At 47.5% G+C, this 21,859-nt stretch overlaps 1 protein-coding gene across 8 annotated transcripts in view; it reads left to right on the forward strand.

Moving 5' to 3' along the window:
- Positions 1–21,073, forward strand: part of HECTD4 (HECT domain E3 ubiquitin protein ligase 4) — a 121,969-nt gene extending 100,896 nt beyond the window's left edge. For 6 of the 8 annotated variants that reach the window (XM_028741328.2, XM_028741332.2, XM_028741330.2 and 3 more), the window contains exons 61-76: positions 174–1,477; positions 3,130–3,337; positions 4,021–4,244; positions 4,468–4,619; positions 6,097–6,203; positions 7,526–7,649; positions 8,415–8,605; positions 8,773–8,919; positions 9,484–9,603; positions 9,743–9,898; positions 10,866–10,969; positions 12,321–12,542; positions 15,914–16,080; positions 16,208–16,403; positions 17,183–17,405; positions 18,219–21,073. In XM_028741328.2, the coding sequence (XP_028597161.2) occupies positions 174–1,477; positions 3,130–3,337; positions 4,021–4,244; positions 4,468–4,619; positions 6,097–6,203; positions 7,526–7,649; positions 8,415–8,605; positions 8,773–8,919; positions 9,484–9,603; positions 9,743–9,898; positions 10,866–10,969; positions 12,321–12,542; positions 15,914–16,080; positions 16,208–16,403; positions 17,183–17,405; positions 18,219–18,355 (3,782 nt within the window). In that variant the 3' untranslated portion in view covers positions 18,356–21,073. The remainder of the gene's footprint in view (positions 1–173; positions 1,478–3,129; positions 3,338–4,020; positions 4,245–4,467; positions 4,620–6,096; positions 6,204–7,525; positions 7,650–8,414; positions 8,606–8,772; positions 8,920–9,483; positions 9,604–9,742; positions 9,899–10,865; positions 10,970–12,320; positions 12,543–15,913; positions 16,081–16,207; positions 16,404–17,182; positions 17,406–18,218) is intronic. The other 2 variants (XM_028741329.2, XM_028741333.2) reach the window with 1 other exon arrangement.
- The last annotated feature ends 786 nt before the right edge of the window (positions 21,074–21,859 follow it).

Here is a 21,859-nt window from a genome sequence, read left to right on the forward strand (position 1 = left end):
TCCATTTTAGGCTGCTAATCTCTAAACTTACTTATAAATAGGAGTACATTCTGCTGTAAATGCCGTAACCCCCATTGAGTTTTCTTTTTTTACCGTCAAGTTGTGTATACATTTTATGAAATAAGTAAATAAATAAAAAAACCTGACTCCCCATTCTGTTTGCACATTTCTAGGGAATTTCCTGTGGACAATCAACATGGCAGCCTGTGTGAAGGAACTGCTCTTTCATCTCCTAGCTGAATTGCTTCGCAAAATTCATGGCTTAGAGCAGAAGAAGAACCCAGCAGGGTTGTCCTCCTCCATTGCGCTTCAGCTCAACCCTTGCCTGGCCATGCTGATGGCTCTCCAGTCAGAACTGCACAGGTTGTACGATGAAGAAACCCAAAACTGGGCATCTGGAAATGCTTGTGGCGGATCTGGGGTTGGAGGAGCTGACCAGGGGAGATTTTCCACTTATTTTCATGCTCTGATGGAGGTCTGCCTGGCCGTGGCAGAAGTAACCTTGCCGATCAACATGAGCATCACAGCCAATGTGATGTCCTCGACCAGCGGCCCAAATCTAAGCGATTCTTCCTCCTCCTCTTCATCGTCTCCTGGGCAGACCCCGCAGAGCCCAAGTCTCCTGTCAAAGAGGAAAAAGGTTAAAATGAAGCGAGAGAAGACGACATCTTCAGGGAAGCGGACTTCATCCCGAGCTGCCGAAACGGACACCGCTCTGTTGAGCATCGGCGGGAGCAAGCCAGAGGACATGTTGTGGTTCCATCGGGCGCTCACCTTGCTGATAATCCTCAGGCATCTAACAAAGAAGGATCCCCAGGGGCTGGGCGTGACCAATGATGCCGTGGCCGATGCTTGCCAGGCCTTGGTTGGGACAACTGCCCACAGCCGCTTGCTGGTGATTTCAGGGATCCCCACCCACTTGGAGGAAGGTACCGTGCGGAGCGCCATCCGCAAGGCCTGCAATGCCCACGGCGGTGTCTTCAAAGATGAGATCTACATTCCAGTCCAGGAGGAGGAGCCTAAGAAAACCAAGGACAAAGCGGAGGGAGGGGAATGTAAGGCCGAGATGGACAAGCCTGTGGTCTCCAGCAGCGTGGACAGCTTGGACATCAGCAGCTCCAGCAGCGTCACGCCTGCCATGAGCATCAGTGCCTCTGCTTCCACCAGCCAAGCCTCTCTTTGTAGCTCCCAGGGGATCTCGCGGACCATTAGCGATATCTCCGTAGACCAGTTTCAAGCTGGCCTGGAGATGGTCATTCCGCCTGGGTTGCTGGAGCCACATGTGGTTTCCAGCCAGGAGAGTTTAGACCTTTCACTCTGCAGCACTGGGAGTCTGGGCAGCCTGGGGAGTCTCGGGGAACAGCTTGACAATGTGGAAACTGCATCGGTGTCGGATGTCGGGTCTATGTACACTGTTACATCTCTGGACAGCCAGCCGGTCCCCTCGAGGCCCATCAAGGGCTTTGCAGTTGTGGAGGTAATGGTTTTCTGCAGAAGAGGATGTAGCGGTAGGGAAGCCAACCCTTTAGGGTAGCCTTACTAGCCCTGGGGGACCTGCCCTGTTTCTCTTTATCAGCTTCCACCACCCTAGGGCAAGGAGGCAGGATTCCCACTTTTTAAAAGGTGGTCTCCATGAGAGTGAGGAAACAGCCAGCCAAATTCCATATATATTGGTGTTATCACCAGGTTTTTCCTGTGTGGTGCCAGCATGGTGTAGTGCTTAAGAGCGGTGGACTCGTAATCTGGTGAACCGGGTTCGCATCCCCACTCCTCCACATGCAGCTGCTGGGTGACCTTGGGCCAGTCACACTTCTTTGAAGTCTCTCAACCCCACACACCTCACAGAGTGTTTGTTGTGGGGGAGGAAGGGAAAGGAGAATGTTAGCCACTTTGAGACTCCTTCGGGTAGTGATAAAGCAGGATATCAAATCCAAACTCTTCTTCTTCTTCTTCTGTCATTGCAAGATAGATCTTGGCAAGAAGGACGTGTCTTCTCTGCTTATACATGATGGGGGGCCTGGGTAATCTTAACATGACAGACAAGGGATAGCATAATTGCACCACAGCAGGTTGATCTGGATAGGACAAGCTGACACTATTGACACAGATTGTACAATTAGTTGTAAGTTTGGTACCTCTTAGTGTGGAGAGCTGACAAGTATGTGCTTGAGGCAGCTTGAATTAAAAGATTATTGGTAAATCTGTTTGCTTCCTATGATGAACCAGCTTCTTGCACTCTGCATTTGTTAAGATTGTTCCATGCAGCAGGGAGGGAAAGGAGACATATATCCATTTCTCTTGAGTCACAACAAGCTGCATAGCATTTGGAGGCTTTGCATGTACGTCAGTCAAAACAGCAAAGAGACTCTATGATCCCATAAAGATTAATTTGTTCTACTATGAAAAAGCTGAGGATGGAAGAGTTCATGAATGTATCTGTTTAACTAAGCTTCTGCCTTACGAAAGCAGCTCCGGCTACAATGAATTAGCCTATAAGGTGCCACAGAACTCTTTGCTGTGTGTTTTCATGCAGCTATCTAACATGATGTGAGGATGGGCCGTGGCCAGACTTTGGTTCATCTCAGTGGATCCTAGGCCTGGCTAAAAAGTAATAATGGTGGCTCTCCTGCCTTGTAAGCTGAGGTATATTTCAATGCAAAAGATATGACTATATTGGTACCCAGCCATCTTAAAATGAACTGTGGTGATGCAACAGTTTAATTTCATTTGCATAGTATTCTTATTCTTATTTATTATTAACAAATTTCTTAACAGCACTTCACCATAAAGTCAAAGTGCAGATTACAACACTGTAAAAATACAACATTAAATTAGATTAAAACAATTTGCAGTTGGGTGAGTCCTACAATATATAATAGGTTCTTCATCTTGTTTTTGTTTTTGTTTGTTTTTTTTGCAGGATTTGGGATTTGGAGGAGGCAGAGCAGATTGATTATTTTAGAAGTGAGTGGGACATGTTAGGGGAGAATGTAAAGCAGATCTAGAATTCAGTGTCATAAGATCAAAAGAACCATTAGCCATTGATTGAAAAGAACTCATTTACCTTCATAAATTTACCTTCATTTACCTTCATCAGTTTACCTGGCTGTGTGTGTTTGTTGAAAATAGATACGATCCCGGGCCAAGATAGAAAAGATCCGAGCCAGCTTATTTAACAGCAGCGATTTGATTGGCTTGTCGAGTCTGGATGGAGAGGATGAGCTCATGGAAATGTCGACGGAGGAGATTCTAACTGTCTCAACTGTGAATCAGAGTTTGTTTGATACACAAGGGAGTCCTGCACTTGAAGACTATTTCAATGACAAGACCATCAAAGGTGTGTGTTCAGTTATGTTTTGAAAACACTTTGCACTCATGCTACATGTGTCTTATGCGTGTTTGAGAAACAGACCTTCATTTCATTTCATTGGGGTTTGTGCAAGAGGTTTTGCTGCCATTGTGAGGTGAGCCACATTCATGGCCCTGCTGGAGTTCAGTTATCCAGACTGTTAAGCTGTGGCCCGATGTTATTCATGGCTACACGTCCTCTCTTCCCTAACCTTTGACTTCGCTGGCCAAGACTGATGGGAACTGAAGTCCAGTGCCACAGCCTTTCACAAGGGATACAAGAAGCACACGTTTTCTGGCAGCGATGAATGAATTGAACACCCATTAAATAGTCTTCAGGCCTAGTTCTAAAAAGATGGGTTTAAGTGTTGGATAAACAAAAAGAAAGCTGTTTTGTACTGGCTTTTCTTTTTTAAGAAAAATATTTATTGCAGCACGTAACAAACTTGCATATCAACAAATAAACATGAACCATAATGCTATACAAAAGCTAATTGTTCATTCTGTTGAGAAAATTACAATAGACAGCCTGGCCTCTGCACAGAAATGTGAAAAACTGACACAAAAGTAACTTGAGTCCTTAATGCAGTGGGTCTTTCCACAAGTTTCCATGTGTTTGGTCTTGTATTGGCTTTGTCCCATGGCCATTCTTAATATTTTGACTTCCCTCAGGTGACAAACTTGTGCCAGGTGCCCGCGAAGTCCTCACGGAAATATTTAAAAGCTGCCTCCATTCTGAGCAAATGCTGAGCTTGACACCTGCAAAACCAACCAAAGTGGCAGAGATTTACCTCAGCAAAGAGCAGATTAATGCCCAGACACCAGGAAACCTGCTGCACACCTTCTTCACCAATGTCCGCCCCCCAAAGAAAGTTCTTGAGGATCAGCTCACCCAGGTTGGCATTAAATGTTGCATTGCTCTGCTCTGTGCTTTAGTAGCAGTCATGCCCAAAAGAGAAGCTCTGCGACTAGGGGAAATGTTTCTTTTGTGTTTCCTTCTGTGAATCCTTTTCCTCCTGATCTCAGGAGCCCACTTGTGGGGGCTTCTTTCTGGCAAATGTGCTCAGCCTTGCCTTATAAGTTGCAGCCCTCACTGTTCTTTCCTTCTGTGCTTTGAAGATCCTGAGAAAATACGGGGCTCCCAAGCCAAAGTTTGACAAGAGCAAGTACAACAAGGCTGGCAAAGAGCAGCACCCGGTGAAAGTTGTGAGCACCAAGCGGCCCGTCACAAAACCCCCCGCCAAGGAGAAGGCCGTGCTCAACAGTGTCAGGTGAGATCCTTTGACCACTCTGGCTCCGCTCCCAACGCTTTTCACACGGCTGCCCTTGGAAGCGCCTCTCGGTTTGGCACATCAGCCCCCAACTGGAAATGCAGGAAGTGGCTCTAGAGGAAGTGGGCACTAAAAGTCATGCACGGTGTGAAAGCCATCCACTGAGTCAAAGCCTCTTTCTGGATTTGGTCCAGCACTCCTTGCAGTGGGCATCCGGCTCATCTCTTTTTGTAAACTGCTTTGAGGACTTTTGTTTAAAATTTGGTGAATAATAATAATAATTTTTATTTATACCCCGCCCTCCCCAGCCAAGGCCGGGCTCAGGGCGGCTAACAAGCAATAATAAAAACAAGTTGAATGAATACAACTTAAAAAACAACATTCAAATACAACATTAAAATATTGAAACATTAAAATATTAAAATGTAGCCTCATCGCAGGAGGAGAAAGGAAAAGAAAAAAGAAAGAGGGGGAGGGACTCAAATCGGCTCCAAGCCAAAGGCCAGGCAGAACAACTCTGTCTTACAGGCCCTGCAGAAAGAAATCAGATCCTGCAGGGCCCTGGTCTCATGAACCAGGCCCTGGCTCTGGTTGAAGCTAATCTAACTTCCTTAGGGCCCGGGACCTCTAGGGTGTTGCTATTTATGGACCATGAGGCTCTCCGTGGGGCATACCGGGAGAGGCGGTCCCGTAGGTACGAGGGTCCTAGGCTGTGAAGGGCTTTAAAGGTCAAAAGCAGCACCTTAAATCTGACCCTGTACTCCACCGGGAGCCAGTGCAGCTGGAAAAGCACTGGGTGAATATGCTCCCATGGCAGAGACCCTGTGAGGAGCCTCACTGCAGCATTCTGCACCCGCTGGAGTTTCTGGGACAGCTTCAGGGGCAGCCCTACGTAGAGCGAATTACAGTAGTCAAGCCTCGAGGTGACCTTCGCATCCTGAAGGTGCACGTCTTTATCCTGGCCTTTGACCCCTGAGGTGTGTGTTTTCAGGACCCACCCTATCCCTGTGACTGTTTTCACTGTTTTTAATCCTGAATCTTAAATTGTCATAACCCTCCCTGGGACCTGCTAGAGACCGGCGAGTAATAAGTTTGATTATGATGATACAGTGGTACCTCGGTTTTCAAACTGAATCCCTTCCGAAATGTTTGAAAACCGAAGTGCGGCTTCCCATTGGTTGCAAGAGCTTCCTGCACTCAGCGGAAGCTGCATCACACGTTCGGGTCCCGAAAAACATTCAAAAACGGAAGCATTTACTTCAGGTTTTTGGCATTCGAGAACCGAAACGTACGACAACGGAGGCGTTCGGGAACCAAGGTACCACTGTACTTTAATAACAACAACAATAATACATCATTCTGGGTATTTTCTGGGACTTAAAAAATGCTTTGAATTATTTCTGTGTTCTATATACAACTGCTTTGCACGAGTACAGTGCAAACATACTCTCTGACATGAAGGTTTTCCTCACATTAGCAGGACAGCTTTGAGTGAGAAGAAGCCGACTGTGAAGCCCAAATCCCCAGAGAAAAGCAAGCCTGAGGAAAAGGACCCTGACAAGTCTCCCACAAAGAAACAGGAGGGTAGCTGCCCGTTTTCTCTTTTAGGCCTCTGCAGAAACACTCTGCCCAGTTCCTTCTCTAGGCGAGATAAGTGAAAAATACTTTCCAGGCAACACATTTGCAGCATCTAAGGTGCCCCTTTGTGCAAAAGATGGAAATGTCGGCCAGCAAGCTCATCTGGGTTCATACACGTTCATTCAGAAGAGAGTTCCTTCAGCACCACTGTATATTTGCAACAAGTGAATGTACTTAGGAATTAGGAAGCATGTAACGTCCCAGTCCTTATCTTAGATGGCTTTAGAACAACAAAATAGCCATTCCCCATTTTCCAGGGTGAGAGCAAGTGGTTTGCTCAAGGTCAAGCCAAGGAACTGGTGGCTGAGCCATGAGTTGGTGTCTGTTTGCTGGCCTTGTCATAGAGGGGCCAGAATGCTCCAGTGCTGAGCACCTTAGGAGCAGGGTTTTATGCAGGTTGTGCCTGTGCTTATTTCACAACCCATAAACGTTTGTGTTTGTTTTTTATTTACATATTTATAAATACATTATCACAAAACAGTAATGATTGCAAATTATCAGAAGAGGAGGAGTAAAATGTACGCAAGAATCAAATGTTAGTTTGGTCCCTTTAACCCAGTGGTTCTCAACCTGTGGGTCCCCAGATGTTGTTGGACTACAACTCCCATCATCCATGAGCTCTGGCCTTGCTAGCTAGGGGTGATGGGAGTTGTAGTTCAACAACATCTGGGGACCCGCAGGTTGAGAAAGGCTGCCAGTATAAACCTTCCCTTTGGACGTCTTTTTAGGAGTTTGACTTTTTTAAAAAAAAATACAAAAATACCTAGGAGAGGCTGTTGCAGTGGTGTGACCTGGGTCCAAGAATCTTGAAAAGTCACACCTTCTATTGTCTACTGCACAGGATTACCTCAATGCCCTAAGATGGTCAGAAAAGGTCTTGCTTTGAGTATTATCACCACCAGTTTGAGTGGCCCCCTCTGTATAAAATTTTCTAATAAGCCATGTCACTTGCAGTTGCCTGGAGAGCCTTTGCAGCATAGCATGTCCTGCTATCTTTATTTTCAACATCTGGATTAGATTTATTCCTTCTTCTTTGGTGTGGCCCTTATACTTTACTGCCTTGAAATTATTTCATTGCATAATTAAAAAATTTCACATGAATGCCATTTGAGAGCTTGTGTTACAAGCTAGAATAGAAGGAGAGGTGTTTTAACTTGAATAACTAGAGTGAGTGGGGGAAATGACATGTTAGAACAGTGGGGAGTCTGCATCTCCCCCCCCCCCCCCCACTCACCGAATACTTTCTTTCCCTTTCACACCCATTTCAGTTCCTGAAGAGAAGTACCTGACACTAGATGGATTTCACAGATTTGTCATTGACCGGGCAAAACAGGACATCCGTAGCGTGTGGCGAGCCATTTTGTCATGTGGTTATGACCTTCATTTTGAAAGGTAAAGAACTGGCTTTCTTCTCCACACTCCCCCTGTGGCAATCACACAGGGTCCCCGGACGTTTCACCGTCTATTGATTCCTGTGCCACCACTTTATTTCTCGCTGCCACCACCCAGGCCCTACCTGGGACAATACTGAGTCCAGTCAGGGTTAAATTGAAACATAAACTTCTGTTTATTTATTGCAGTTTAACAAGCGTATGGTTTCATAAACGGTATTGGTCAATCACATTCATGGGGTACCTATCCAGACCTATAACTTCCGCTACCTGCTCTCACTCACTAAACCACCTCTCAGATATTCCTAGCCCCTAACTGTTCCTGACTCAGCTTATTTTGCTACATGCACTGCTCTGGTTCTCCAGAAGCGGCTTAGTCATGCTGGCCACATGACCCGGAAGCTGTACGGCTACCCACAGACTCTATCCCAACTCACTCCCACTCCAACCAGCCACCCAACTCCCAACGAACTCCTCTACCGACTCCTTCCTTTGCCCCTCCCAGAGCTGGTTTTATAGTCCCACTGACTCCACCCCCCTGGGTCCTGACTGGGCAACCTGTTTAACTATTTCACCTCCAGCACTCTCTCATATATGTTAACGTCCCCCCCACCCAAAAAAAAAAATTCTTTTGCAAAAGAGGAGCTGAATGCCACTCAACTCACATCTGCCCCATCAAGAGGTGAATTTTGGCAAGTGCCTGGTTGAAAACATTTGTTATGATGCAAGTGCCCAACGACTGTTCAATCTGCCCCTGCTCCTCCAGGTGTGCCTGCATCGATGCCAGACATGCCCAGAAAGCTTCCCGCAAGTGGTCCTTGGAAATGGACGTTGCCCTGGTCCAGTACATTAACCGGCTCTGCCGCCACCTGGCAATTACACCGGCTCGGCTCCACCCACATGAAGTGTACTTGGACCCTGCTGACACCGCTGACCCACGCGTTTCCTGCCTGCTGAGTATGTGTGAAGTTCTGAGCTGTGGGACCTTCTTCCTCCCAGATACTGGGTGCCTGGACCAGTTTTGGGGGCAGGTGTGCTGAGGACCTCATGGCCCGGCTGGGAATGCCTTTATCCTTTGTCTCATCCCCTTCCTCTCAGTTCCTGACATCTCTGTTCAATTGCAGACGTCCCCATTGAAAGCCTCCGCCTGCGCTTTGCTCTACTCCAGTCCCTCAACATCACTTTGGAGACGTTCTTCCTACCGCTAGTGGAGCTCCGGCAAACGGAAATGTACACCAACAGCATTGCAGCGCTTCTCCAAGAGGCCAAAGGTCAGGGCTTCTCATGGACTAGGTGGCCGGGTGATCCCTGGAGGGTTATAATAATAACCCTATGGCTAACGCAGGAAACTAAAATCATGTCGTTCCCACCACTACAAAGTCCAATGTGAAGAAGTCGTTCACATATCAAACTTTTCAGAAACTGCTTTAATTACTCCCATCTTTCCTGTCAGTTCTGCCATTTTTTCATCACAAGGTTTTGGTGCTTCAGAGGTGTCAAGTTTAATTTTCCTTTTGAGATGTGATCTTAGAAGCTTTTGACCGTTTTCTGTGTTTTCGGTGCCCTTGTTAGGTTGCTGTGAAATCTTAATGTGAATCAGTCAGAGCCTATCTATTCTTCAAAATACGTATCCAGGGCTCCTTTCTTTAACATTTAAATGAGTGCTGCTAGTTTTTGTTCTGTTTTCTTTTGGTTAAGGTGGTTTTGTTTCATTACTCTGCTGGAACAGAAGCTAAGGAACTAAACTGCCATCTTGGTCAGTGTTTGCTTCTCTCCCCCCCCCCCCCCCCCCGCTAAGGTTAACAAACAAAGAACTGTTGTGTCTATTCCTTTAGGATTCATCTTTTATGATACGAAAGTGGCTGTCATGAACAGAGTGCTAAATGCCACTGTGCAAAGGACGGCAGATCATGCAGCCCCCGAGATCACCCTGGACCCGCTTGAAATTGTTGGAGGTATGGTAGCCCTTCTTTGCTTGTCTCTATAGAAATAAGCAAAGGAGGAGGAGGAAGGAAGCATGCCTTTGGAGCTAATGGAATTCAAGTTCCTGCCCACACCAAGCTCATTTCTTTTCCTCTCCCTGCTTTTGCACAGGAGAGATTCGTTCTTCAGAGAACTCCTACTTCTGCCAGGCCGCCCGGCAGCTGGCGTGCGTGCCATCCTCACAACTCTGTGTGAAACTGGCCAGCGGGGGAGACCCAACTTATGCCTTCAACATTCGCTTCACAGGCGAGGAGGTCCATGGCACAAGTAAGCAGCTTCTACTTTTCATCATGGGCTGCCAGAAATTTTACTTGCAGCAACTATTTTCAGACGTAACAAGCCACCAGCACTTAAGTAAGCTAGTGGGGAGTATTTAATATGAAAATTCACCCGGATCTTTTTCAGCAAGAAGGCATCAGGGTATATCTCCTGCCTCGAATGCAGCCCACTCAGGAAAACCAGGCCTTACTCCCCCTTTTAGATCTGGCCCCGCAAATATCTGAGAAGACACCTTAAAAAGAATCTATTTTTGGTGCTTGACCCCAGTCCATCTTACACATATAACTAGAATAGGCACCCCTGAGGGGATATAGCAAAAGAGAGACCTGTTGGCGCAGGCCTTGCAAATGTGCACACATTTTGGGAAGAGGCAATGAAAGAAATTTCTGAAATATTAGTTGGCACCAGTGCCTTTATACCCCAAACTGTGTCTTCTATCACTTTTTGATGGGTCAAATACAGACATAACATGTAAACCATAGTAGCTGCCCATTAAATCATATCACAGGGCTGGAAGGAGGTTTTTTCTTTAAATACTTGGTTCAATAAATTAACGTTTGTTTCATTTCTGAGAAACTGACTCATAAATTAAGGGTTGCTGGGCGTGCAGCTAAACCTATGGATTTTGCCTTCATTTGGCAGCCTTTGGAAAATAGATTTGCATTCAGGACATTTGTTTTGTGTTATCTCTGCATCAGTTTGTTTTTTGTTGCAACATCTAATTTATTGTGTAGTCTCTTGAGAACAAACTTTACTTTGTAAGGTGATGGCTTTGAACCCTGTTTTTAAAATTTTGTACAGCGTTTTTTTCTCTCTCTAACAAATGGCTGTTGGCTCCAGCAGCACAAGTTGAGTTGGCTGGTTAAGAGGACTCCTTTCCGGGGGGCTGTTACCCCAAGCACCACGACTGGCTGTGGCTGTGCAGCTCTCAAAGTTTCATCTTCCTTCCTTCCAGGTGGTTCCTTCCGTCACTTCTTGTGGCAGGTCTGCAAGGAGCTCCAGAGTTCACTGCTCTCCCTCCTCTTGCTCTGCCCCAGCTCAGCAGTCAATAAGAACAAGGTATGCTAAGCCATAGGACGCGGGTGGCGCTGTGGGTTAAAGCACAGAGCCTAGGACTTGCTGATCAGAAGGTCGGCGGTTCGAATCCCCGCGATGGGGTGAGCTCCCGTTGCTTGGTCCCTGCTCCTGCCAAACTAGCAGTTCGAAAGCATGTCAAAGTGCAAGTAGATAAATAGGTACCGCTCTGGCCGGAAGGTAAAACGGTGTTCCCGTGCGCTGCTCTGGTTCGCCAGAAGCGGCTTAGTCCTGCTGGCCACATGACCCAGAAGCTGTACACCAGCTCCCTCGGCCAATAAAGCGAGATGAGCGCTGCAACCCCAGAGCCGGCCATGACTGGACCTAATGGTCAGGGGTACCTTTACCTTTACCTTTATGCTAAGCCAGTGCAGAAGAAGGGGGAGCTGCCTACTGCCACCCTTGTGAAGCTACAGCTGATTTGTGCTCTTGCTGCCGCTGCTGCTGACCACAGGGAGGCGCCATACGTTTTGTTGTGATATGGCCAGGGCCGGCCCTCTCATGAGGCAAGGTGAGGCAACCACCTCATGCAGCAGGATCCCAGGGGCAGCAGATCCGAACTCCAAGGAATGCATCGCTTCTACTGTCGCTGCAGTGGCATCAATGGCTGCAGCACACTTCTTGGAGGCTGGATCTTTCATCTCTGTGGAAGGCCCACCCCCTCCATGCCCCGCCTCTGCAGCGGCCTCTCAGCGAATAGGAGACACTGTTGGTCTCCTTCCATGTCTAGGGAGGAAATGGCATGAACTGCCCTCTGGGGTCTCCTGGGCTCTGTACCTGCTCAGCATGGTTCAGAGTGGGCCCCTGCCCATCCCCTGCCCCATGATAGCCTTGGATTCCTATTTCAACTGTTGGATAAAGTTGGTTTGCCCCCCCCCCCCTTGTTTCTAGTGTGAATCTTCGCTCACCCCTTCTTCCCTGGTGGTGGAAGCCTCCATTTTGTGGTTTGCCTCCGATGCCAAAATATCTTGGGCCGGCCCTGGATAGGACATCATTGAAACCCTTCCTTTTTTAGTGGAAAAGAGGAATACAGTGGAACCCCGGTTCTTGAGCGTCTCAGAAGCCGAACTTTCCGGCTTTCGAAAGCCAAAAACCCGGAAGTAATTGCTTCCATTTTTGGACACACGTCGGAAGTTGAACGACTTCCAAGGCGTGTTTCTACATTTTCTCAATGGATTGCACAGACCTTCCATTGAGCCTCGGTTGTTGAACATTTCAAAAGTCCAACAGTCTTCCGGAACGGATTACGTTCGACAGCCGAGGTACCACTGTACATCTTTAATGAATAAATTAATCAGATTCTGCCTTCCTGGCTAATGCTGTTCTCCACCCTCAGGGCAAATACATCCTGACACCCAGCCCCATCAGCTATGGGGAGGAGCAGCTGCTGCATTTCTTTGGGCAACTGCTGGGCATTGCCATCCGGGCAGACGTCCCCCTGCCCCTGGATCTCTTGCCCTCCTTCTGGAAGACTTTAGTTGGAGAATCACTAGATCCAGATGTTGACCTCCAGGAGGCTGACATACTGACCTACAACTACATCAAGAAATTTGAAAATGTAAGTGATGCTTCCTCCCCTTCCCCTGATTTTCAGTCACCTGTAGAAGTTGCTGGATGACAGAGTATAAAAGGGAGTCCTGATTGTTTCAGCCAAGATCTACCTTGGATTGATTGTGGGTCTCCTTTCATCACTCTGTCTACTTTGGTGGCATCCTGGGGAAATTCATTGGGGCTGAGTGTAGGTCAGACTGCAGGTTGAGAATCAGGAGAGCCAAGCAGCCTGGAGATGTTGTGCTTTACAGTGCACCAAAAAGTGAGGCTAGAAATTTTCAACATTCTTTTATGACGGGGTTTCCCCACCAAAAGGCTCTGTGCATCTACAGCCCCTCTTGTATTAACCACTCTTTTAAATAATCCACAGATTTACATTGTGAATCTCAAGGCCTCTAAGTGCTCAGATCAGAAAGTTGTTGTTTGTTGTTTAGTCGTTTAGTCGTGTCCGACTCTTCGTGACCCCATGGACCAGAGCACGCCAGGCACCTCTGTCCTCCACTACCTCCCGAAGTTTGGTCAAACTCATGCTGGTAACCTCGAAAACACTATCCAACCATCTCATCCTCTGTCGCCCCCTTCTCCTTGTGCCCTCCATCTTTCCCAGCATCAGGGTCTTCTCCAGGGAGTCTTCTCTTCTCATGAGGTGGCCAAAGTACTGGAGCCTCAGCTTCACGATCTGTCCTTCCAGTGAGCACTCAGGGCAGATTTCCTTAAGAATGGATGCGTTCGATTTTCTTGCAGTCCATGGGACTCTCAAGAGTCTTCTCCAGCACCATAATTCAAAAGCATCAATTCTTCGGTGACCAGCCTTCTTTATGGTCCAGCTCTCACTTCCATACATCACTACTGGGAAAACCATGGCTTTAACTATACGGACCTTTGCTGGCAAGGTGACGTCTCTACTTCTCAAGATGCTGTCTAGGCCTGTCATTGCCCTTCTCCCAAGAAGCAGGCGTCTTTTAATTTCGTGGCTGCTGTCACCATCTGCAGTGATCATGGAGCCCAAGAATCAGATCAGAAAGATCAGAAAGTGCATGCACCCAAATGATAGAAATGCCCCATTCATCTGTTTGTCTTTAGAGTTTTTAATTTGCGATTTAATATTTTATTGGTTTACAATGCTCAGAGTGCTTTATATGGGCTGAACGTTGTATAAATAATACATTTCCAAATATATGCACAACATGCTTGACCAGTAGACAGCAAAGAACTCCCAACCGTCAAAGCAGAATCCACCAGGAATATCTGCAAAAGCCTCTCTGTAAAGAACGGAACGTTGGCAAGAACTCCTGCAATGTTGGTGGGACTTGGGTGAGAGAGGCTTCCAGGGAACTGTACTGTCAAAAGTTCCGCTCGGTTTTAACCAGCTATTTGTTATGTGCGCACTCCTTGTCTCTCTCAGAAATGCCAAAATCAAGATTGCTGCTCCATTTCGCAGCATTTCCAAAAAGCATCTGTCTCTTGGCTCACAACTTAGGCAGAGTGCTGTGTCTTAAAGGAGCAGTTTTTTCTTACAACATGTGTCATAGTTCTGACTCAGCAATTGAGGAGCACCTCCTCAATGACATCACAGATAGATACATGCCAAAGTTATGTCTGTTGTTGTTTAGTCGTTTAGTTTTGTCCGACTCTTCGTGACCCCATGGACCAGAGCATGCCAGGCACTCCTGTCTTCCACTGCCTCCCGCAGTTTGGCCAAACTCATGCTGGTAGCTTCGAGAACACTGTCCCACCATCTTGTCCTCTGTCGTCCCCTTCTCCTTGTGCCCTCCATCTTTCCCAACATCAGGGTCTTTTCCAGGGAGTCTTCTCTTCTCATGAGGTGGCCAAAGTATTGGAGCTAGTGTGTCTGAAAGAGAATGAGTGCTCCTGAATGCGACCCAGGAGTCCTAAATGCCTGCCCATCCTCATGGGCCCAAGGCAAGTGGGGCAGGAAGAGTTCTGTACTGTACAACTCTTACTGGCTACCTCAGTGTTTCTAGAAAGGCCCAGAACAGTTTTAGGGAAAATGGATGGACCCTGTTTTCTGTCCCTTCTGGCTCCATCACTCTGGAGGTGCCACTCATCAGGGCCTTAGCCTCCCCTAGCTAGTAGCTGCCTGATTCTCCTGCCTGCTCCAGAAGTCCTCTTGCCCTTCTTCTCAGCACCTTTTCCAGTCTTCGCAGTGCCCTAACAATTTTCTCATTTCTGTAAGTCTTCCTTCAGTGAGCCAAGGCCAGGTGTCCTCCCACAGTGCCTGGTGGCTGTTGTCCTTCTGGATATACTCCTGTGTAACATGAACCTGCTCCTCCCGTTTAAGTGAATTGGGAGCCCCATCCACCGGCACTCCGGCTGAACTTTGCAGATCATGTAGGCCAGGGCATTGAGGCATTTGCTTTGCCTGGGAAGGCTGAGCCAAGCCAGATCCTGCCACGTTCCTCTCTGGTACTGTAATTCGCTCTACGCAGGCTGCCCTTGAAACTGTCCCACAAACTCCAGCGGGTGCAGAATGCTGCAGCGAGGCTCCTTACGGGGTCCCTGCCATAGGAGCATATTCACCCAATGCTTTACCAGTTGCACTGGCTCCTGGTGGAGTATAGGGTCATGTTCAAGGTGCTGGTCTTGACCTTTAAAGCCCTTTGTGGCTTAGGGCCCTTGTATTTACGGGACCCCTCTCCTGGTATGCCCCGCAGAGGACCTTTAGGTCCATGAATAACCATAGTTTAGAGCAGTGTTTCCCAACCTTGTGCCTCCAGCTGTTTTTGGACTACAATTCCCATCATCCCTTGCCACTGGTCTTGCTAGTCAGGGATGATGGGAGTTGTAGTTCAAAAACAGCTGGAGGCACAAGGTTGGGAAACACTGGTTTAGAGGTCCCGGGCCCTAAGGAAGTCAGACTATCCTCCACCAGGGCCAGGGCCTTTTCAGTGATGGCTCCGACCTGATGGAATGCTCTGTCCCATGAGACTAGGGCCTTCCAGGATTTAACCTCCTTCCGTCGGGCCTGTACGACAGAGTTATTCCACCTGGCCTTTAATTTGAATTCAGCCTGATCTTTTATTTCCCTTCTCTGCCCTTCCCCTCCCCTTTTATGAAGATTACCCACTCTGAGACCCCACAGCTAATTTTCCCCTGGCCTCCTTGCTGGTCCAAGTAGGACTAATTCAGCCAGCCAGATCTGGTGACTATCTAATGCTTATTAGATGGATTTCCCCCAAACTGATTTCTGAACTTTACATTTTATTGTTATTCATGTTTTTATACTGTACTTTAGCTGCTTTTACAATTAAGTGTTTTAAATTTGTTGTTGGCCACCCTGAGCCTGATTTTCTGAACCGGGAAGGGCGGGGTATAAATAAAAAATTATTATTATTATTATTATTGGTGTTGTCCTAGCTGAACGACGAGTCGGAGCTGGAGGCCCTGTGTGCTGAAATTGCTTCCCAGCACCTTGCGATGGAGAGCCCTGACTGCCCCAACAAACCGAGCTGCAAGTTCACATACCTGACAATGACGGGGGAAGAAGTGGAGCTGTGCACCAGAGGCAGGCACATCCCGGTGGTGTGAGTAGCAGGGGTCTTTGGGTCGAAAGGATTCGCGTGTGGGGGGCAGTAGGGGGGGAGGCTGCATCGTGGGAGTGTGGCGAGAGTCTCACCCTGGAGACCTGACTGTCCGCTTCTTTCCCCTCAGGTGGGAGAACAAGGACGTCTATGCAACAGCCATCCGGAACCTGAGGCTGCGCGAGCTGCACAATCCAGAGTGTGCGACGGCCGTGAGGGCTGGCCTGGGCTCCATTATCCCTTTGCAGCTTCTGACCATGTTGACTCCCCTGGAGCTGGAGCTGAGGACCTGCGGCCTCCCCTACATCAACCTGGAGTTCCTCAAGGTGCGTTGCTGCTTCCCAGGCAGCAGAGTGGAGCCTTCCCCAGCCAAAGGTTATGCAAACCTTGAAGTTGCATCCAGAGGGCTGGAAGAATCCAGTAGCATGGAGTCTTTATTTATTATTATTATTATTATTATTTATTTGTACCCTGCCCATCTAGCTAGGTTTCCCCAGCCACTCTGGGTGGCTTCCACAGAGACCAAAAATACACTAAAATGTCACACATTAAAAACTTTCCTGAACAGGGCTGCCTTAAGATGTCTTCTGAATGTCAGGTAGTTGTTTATCACTTTGACATCTGATGGGAGGGCGTTCCACAGGGCAGGTGCCACTACCGAGAAGGCCCTCTGCCTGGTTCCCTGTAACTTTGCTTCTCACAGTGAGGGAACCGCCAGAAGGCCCTCGGCGCTGGACCTCAGTGTCCAGGCAGAACGATGGGGGTGGAGACGCTCCTTCAGGTATACTGGGTCGAGGCCGTTTAGGGCTTTAAAGGTCAACACCAACACTTTGAATTGTGCTCGGAAATGTACTGGGAGCCAATGTAGGTCTTTCAAGACTGGTGTTATGTGGGTCTATTTATTAGATATCAGATCCAGTTTAAAACATGACTCAAGTCCAACAATACAGTGCTATGATTCTAGTAGCAGAGGGAGGAAATGAGCCGGAATCATCCCGAAAGCTTGGTGGGGGGAAAGAGCCATAAGGTTTGGGGTCCTCAGGAACTTCTCCCCCTTGGGTCATAACTGTTCTCCCTCTCCCCCTTTGTCTCTTGCGGTGGGCAGGCACACACCATGTACCAAGTGGGACTGATGGAGACCGACCAGCACATTGAGTTTTTCTGGGGGGCGCTAGAGATGTTCACCCAGGAGGAGCTCTGCAAGTTCATCAAATTTGCCTGCAACCAGGAGCGCATCCCCTTCACCTGCCCTTGCAAAGATGGCGGACCAGACACTGCGCATGTCCCTCCGTACCCGATGAAAATTGCACCACCGGACGGCACTGCAGGTGAATGGGCCACCGGGCTCTGAAAGAGCTTTGTTTGCACCTTTGGGGAAATGAGTATTTTTACCGAATCTCACCAAGCTGAGGACTAAGTTGACAGACAAGCGAACATCCCGAAATGTTGCGATGAGATCAGATTATGCTTCTGACATCACTTTGACTTTCAAAGCAACTGAACCAAATGGGAGTGAAACCCTTCTTGACTTTTGCGGGCATTGGTTTACTTTGCTGTGTTTGTAAACTCCCTTGATGTTTCACCAGGAAAGTGGTATATAAATTGACAGAAGGGCTTACTGTGCAAGACACACAATGCAAGAGAAGGGGCAGAGGGAGGGAAGAAGAGAATAAGCAAATACACAGAGTTATTCTCCAGCTCAGGTGCTGAAACATCATTTACATATGGGAGTTGCCATATACCATATTTTTCGCTCTATAAGACGCACCAGACCACAAGAGGAGGAGGAAAACAAGAAAAAAAATATTCTGACTCTCAGAAGCCAGAACAGCAAGAGGGATCGCTGCGCAGTGAAAGCAGCAATCCCTCTTGCTGTTCTGGCTTCAGGGATAGCTGCGCAGCCTGCATTCGCTCCATAAGACGCACACACATTTCCCCTTACTTTTTAGGAGGGAAAAAGTGAGTCTTATAGAGCAAAAAAATACGGAATTTGCCCTGGTTTTCCTCCACATCTCTCAGTTGTCTGGTTTCAGAGTTTAGAATTAATGTATTAAAGGTACCAAGAGCTACTAAGCAGGAAAAAAGCTCTTGCCCACAGAGCAGATTTAACCGCCTCTCTTCTTTTCTGCGGTTCTTTGTAGGTTCCCCAGACTCGCGCTACATTCGTGTTGAGACCTGCATGTTCATGATCAAACTTCCTCAATACTCCTCCCTGGAGATAATGCTGGATAAACTCCGGTACGCCATCCACTACCGCGAAGACCCTCTCAGCGGCTGAGCTGCTGCACATCGTTAGGCAACGGGCGTCTCTGCGGAAGTCCTTGGAAGAGGCTCCTGCCCAGCTGAAAATTGACGGCGACAAGGCGAGAGTTGAAGGCTGATTCTTTCCTCCAAACCTTTGCCTCTGCAATGGCACTTCCATTGTAGGCTTTTGTGGTGGATGGGTTGTCTTGTTTGTGAAATATTTCTAGGGTAAGTTTAGTACACAGACTGATGTTCACAAACCTTGAGATCCTTACCTTTCTTTCATAATTAGAAGAGTGCTAATCACTGAATGGGAAGTTAATGAAGCTTTCAATGCAGACTGCTCCCCACAATCATTTCTGAGTGCAAAAATGGAGCGGCTGCCACTACAGAAGCCATTGACACACAACAGAATCCTCACTGGGGCAATGACTGAAAATCTTCCTTTCCTGCCAGGGATGCGGGTGGCAACTTCACAGCACTCCACACCTCCAGGTTTTGGTGGCGGGGATCCTGACAATTCACGCGTTTCATTAAAGAGAGGCTCTGTAGAAACAAGATTCTGGGTTCCATCACACCACAAGTATGAATTACTCTTTTGCACACACACAGACATGGTTCAGTGGCTAAAATCCACCGGCCCTGCCTCTTGGCTTCCTAGAGTTAGCAAAGCCGGTGGACGCACTGCGACATTTTTGTACTCAGAAATGATCGCTCGGAAATTATTATTACTAAAATGTTGCATCCAGAAAGTGGGGGAGATGAGAAGCGTCTGACTTCCGCGGTAATGTTTTACTCTTTTTTGGGAAAGCTACAGGCACGATCCGCTCTGTCTTGCTGTTTTGTGGCTTTCTTTTTTGCTTCACTGGGCTTTCCAATGGGTTCCTACACAAAGAGCGGAGCTGGGTGGAATGGGCCTATTGCAAGGTGCACCCTGCCTCAAGACCCTTCAAGCAGACACATTCCCCCCCCCCTTTACTAATATGAAGTGTTGTGGGTCCTGAAGAAGGTAGTGTTGCTGGATTGATCCATTTCCGGGTTGCCTTCAAACCCAAGATGCAGTGCTATGTAGGAGTTTAAGTGCCAGTACTTGGTTCTAAATCTTGTTTTTTTGGCCTGCGAAAGCCTCCCCCACAATTTTGCAGACTGTAAGCTAGGGCCTGGCAGGAGACAAGAGTCAGAATAGTTTTGCTTGCCTGTAGCAACGGAGCAGCTGTATTTATTGTATATAACTGTGAATACTGGTAATTATTTGGGCTGCATGGTGTGTGGAAGGAGCTCGGGGAAGAGTGTGAAAGGAAGTGTGAGACTGTTTTTAGAGTTAGATCTTAGCTTCCAACTTCCATTGTCAGAGAAGAAGAACTCACTCCTGTTTAGGTATCACTTTCAGCTCTTGAGCCTTGCCCATTTTCTGGCCAAAGTGGGCACAATGCGTTCAGATGAAAAACAAATGTCGCGTGAAGGACATGCTGGGCTGAGCTTCACCAAAATCTGGCTGGTTTTGATTTGTTTTGGAATTGCCCAGCTTTCTCTTAAGGGAACTTCTCGCTCAAATACCTCACAGGCCTTTCTGTTGCCAGCTGTGAATATGAGGAAGCTGTTGCTGCTGCCGTTCCTGCTGCTTCCTCCTCGAGGACGTAGGGACATTGGGAGTCTCCACCCCTCGGCCCAGAAGCATGTGTGCTGTAAAGTGACTTGATGTATATTTATTCCAACTATTTATGGTTGCATTTAACAAAACAAAATGTCCTCCATGGTGTTTACACCCTGCCCGGCGTAAATGGAGTTTCTGTTTGGGAACATTTTGTATCCAAATCTTAAGCCCTTCATCTGCGTTGTGGATTCCTATTTTGGAAGAGCAGGTAGGGACAAGTTAAAGGGTGCTGCTAAGACTGAGCAAGTGGCAAAGAAATCTGCCCTGGACTTCCTGAACCCATCAAATTGGTTCTTGTTCACTGTATGAACATTGACTATATAGTCTGCAGTAAGAGTGTCTCTCACTAAATACTCTGGGTTGCGACTTTTTATTTTTAACTTGAATATTCATTCCGAATGTAAAGCTGTCCTAACAACAGCAGAGAATATGGATGTTGAGGCATTTAAGCTTATGTTGAGGCATCTGTTTTGCTATTTATTACACACTGTTAACCTGTTTTAAGTGCTCTTGGTCAGGTATGAAATATCCAGGCTAAAAGGGAAATCTTACTACTTGTCTGCTCCTTAATCTTTTGCCTGGAAACAGCAACCCTGTGACCTCCAAGCTGCATTCACCTACAGAAAGTTAAAACTACTTGAGATGAGGAATTGCAGGCTGCCTGATCTCTGGCTCATTTGGAGATGGGTTTAAAGCACTGTAGTTTTTAATTTGTACTTAATTACAGCAAACGTGTAAATATTTTGTACAAAAGGGAAACGTGAGCCAAGGGATGCCATTCCTCTTGTGCAGAAGGGGCTCCCAAGTTCCTCCTTCTGCCCAAGGGAGATGAGCTACCAAGCTGACAAGTGTGTTTTGTTTGCCTTTTTTTGTTTTGTTAATTTATTTTCTGCTTTCCACACCTCGATTCTACTGTGAAGGTCTCCCCTTAGAACTGTTGTCCCTTCTCAACTATATCAGATACAACCTTAGCTTTCCTCCGTAAACCCACCACAGTGCTTTGCCCCTGGAAATAACATTGCAAGGTTAGTTGCCACTTGTTTTTCAGAAGTCTCTTTGGCTTTTCTTGTATTTAATAAATGCTTACTTTTGGTGGAAGTGTCCTTAAAGCTGCTTTATATTTGATCAGCTGGGCCTAGAGCATGTTTGTGTGACACAGGCTTCCGCTGACCTTCACCAAGCACTAGGAATCACTAGAACCAGAAAGCCTCAAGGGGCAGAACGACAAACTTCCCACTCAGTTCTTTTGCGCAGGCTTTCAAAGCAGCATTGTTGATTGTGATAACTGTTTATATATCTGTACAAACTTAACTGGACCAGTCCCTATGAAGTCAAGAAAGGAGAGGCCGGGCATTTGCCAAATCCACCTTGAAGCCCTTTGCAACACATAGGTAAAGGTAAAGGTACCCCTGCCCGTACGGGCCAGTCGTGTCCGACTCTAGGGTTGTGCGCCCATCTCACTTAAGAGGCCGGGGACCAGCGCTGTCCGGAGACACTTCCGGGTCACGTGGCCAGCGTGAATAAACAGCACCTGGCGAGCCAGCGCAGCACACGGAAACGCCGTTTACCTTCCCGCTATAAAGCGGTACCTATTTATCTACTTGCACTTAAGGGTGCTTTTGAACTGCTAGGTGGGCAGGAGGTGGGACCGAAAGACGGGAGCTCACCCCGCCGCGGGAATTCAAACCGCCGACCATGCGATCGGCAAGCCCTAGGCACTGAGGTTTTACCCACAGCGCCACCTGCGTCCCCTTTGCAACACATAATATGTGCCAAAATGGCAAGCTAGTTGCTGAGAGCAGAGATTAGAGCTGGGCTGCCTTTTGTCATTTGGCTATTGGGGGACAAAAGCAGACTATTGTATTTAATACAGTGGCACCTCGG

The sequence above is a fragment of the Podarcis muralis genome, chromosome 7 (genome assembly GCF_964188315.1).
Source record: "Podarcis muralis chromosome 7, rPodMur119.hap1.1, whole genome shotgun sequence".
Lineage (NCBI taxonomy): Eukaryota > Metazoa > Chordata > Lepidosauria > Squamata > Lacertidae > Podarcis > Podarcis muralis.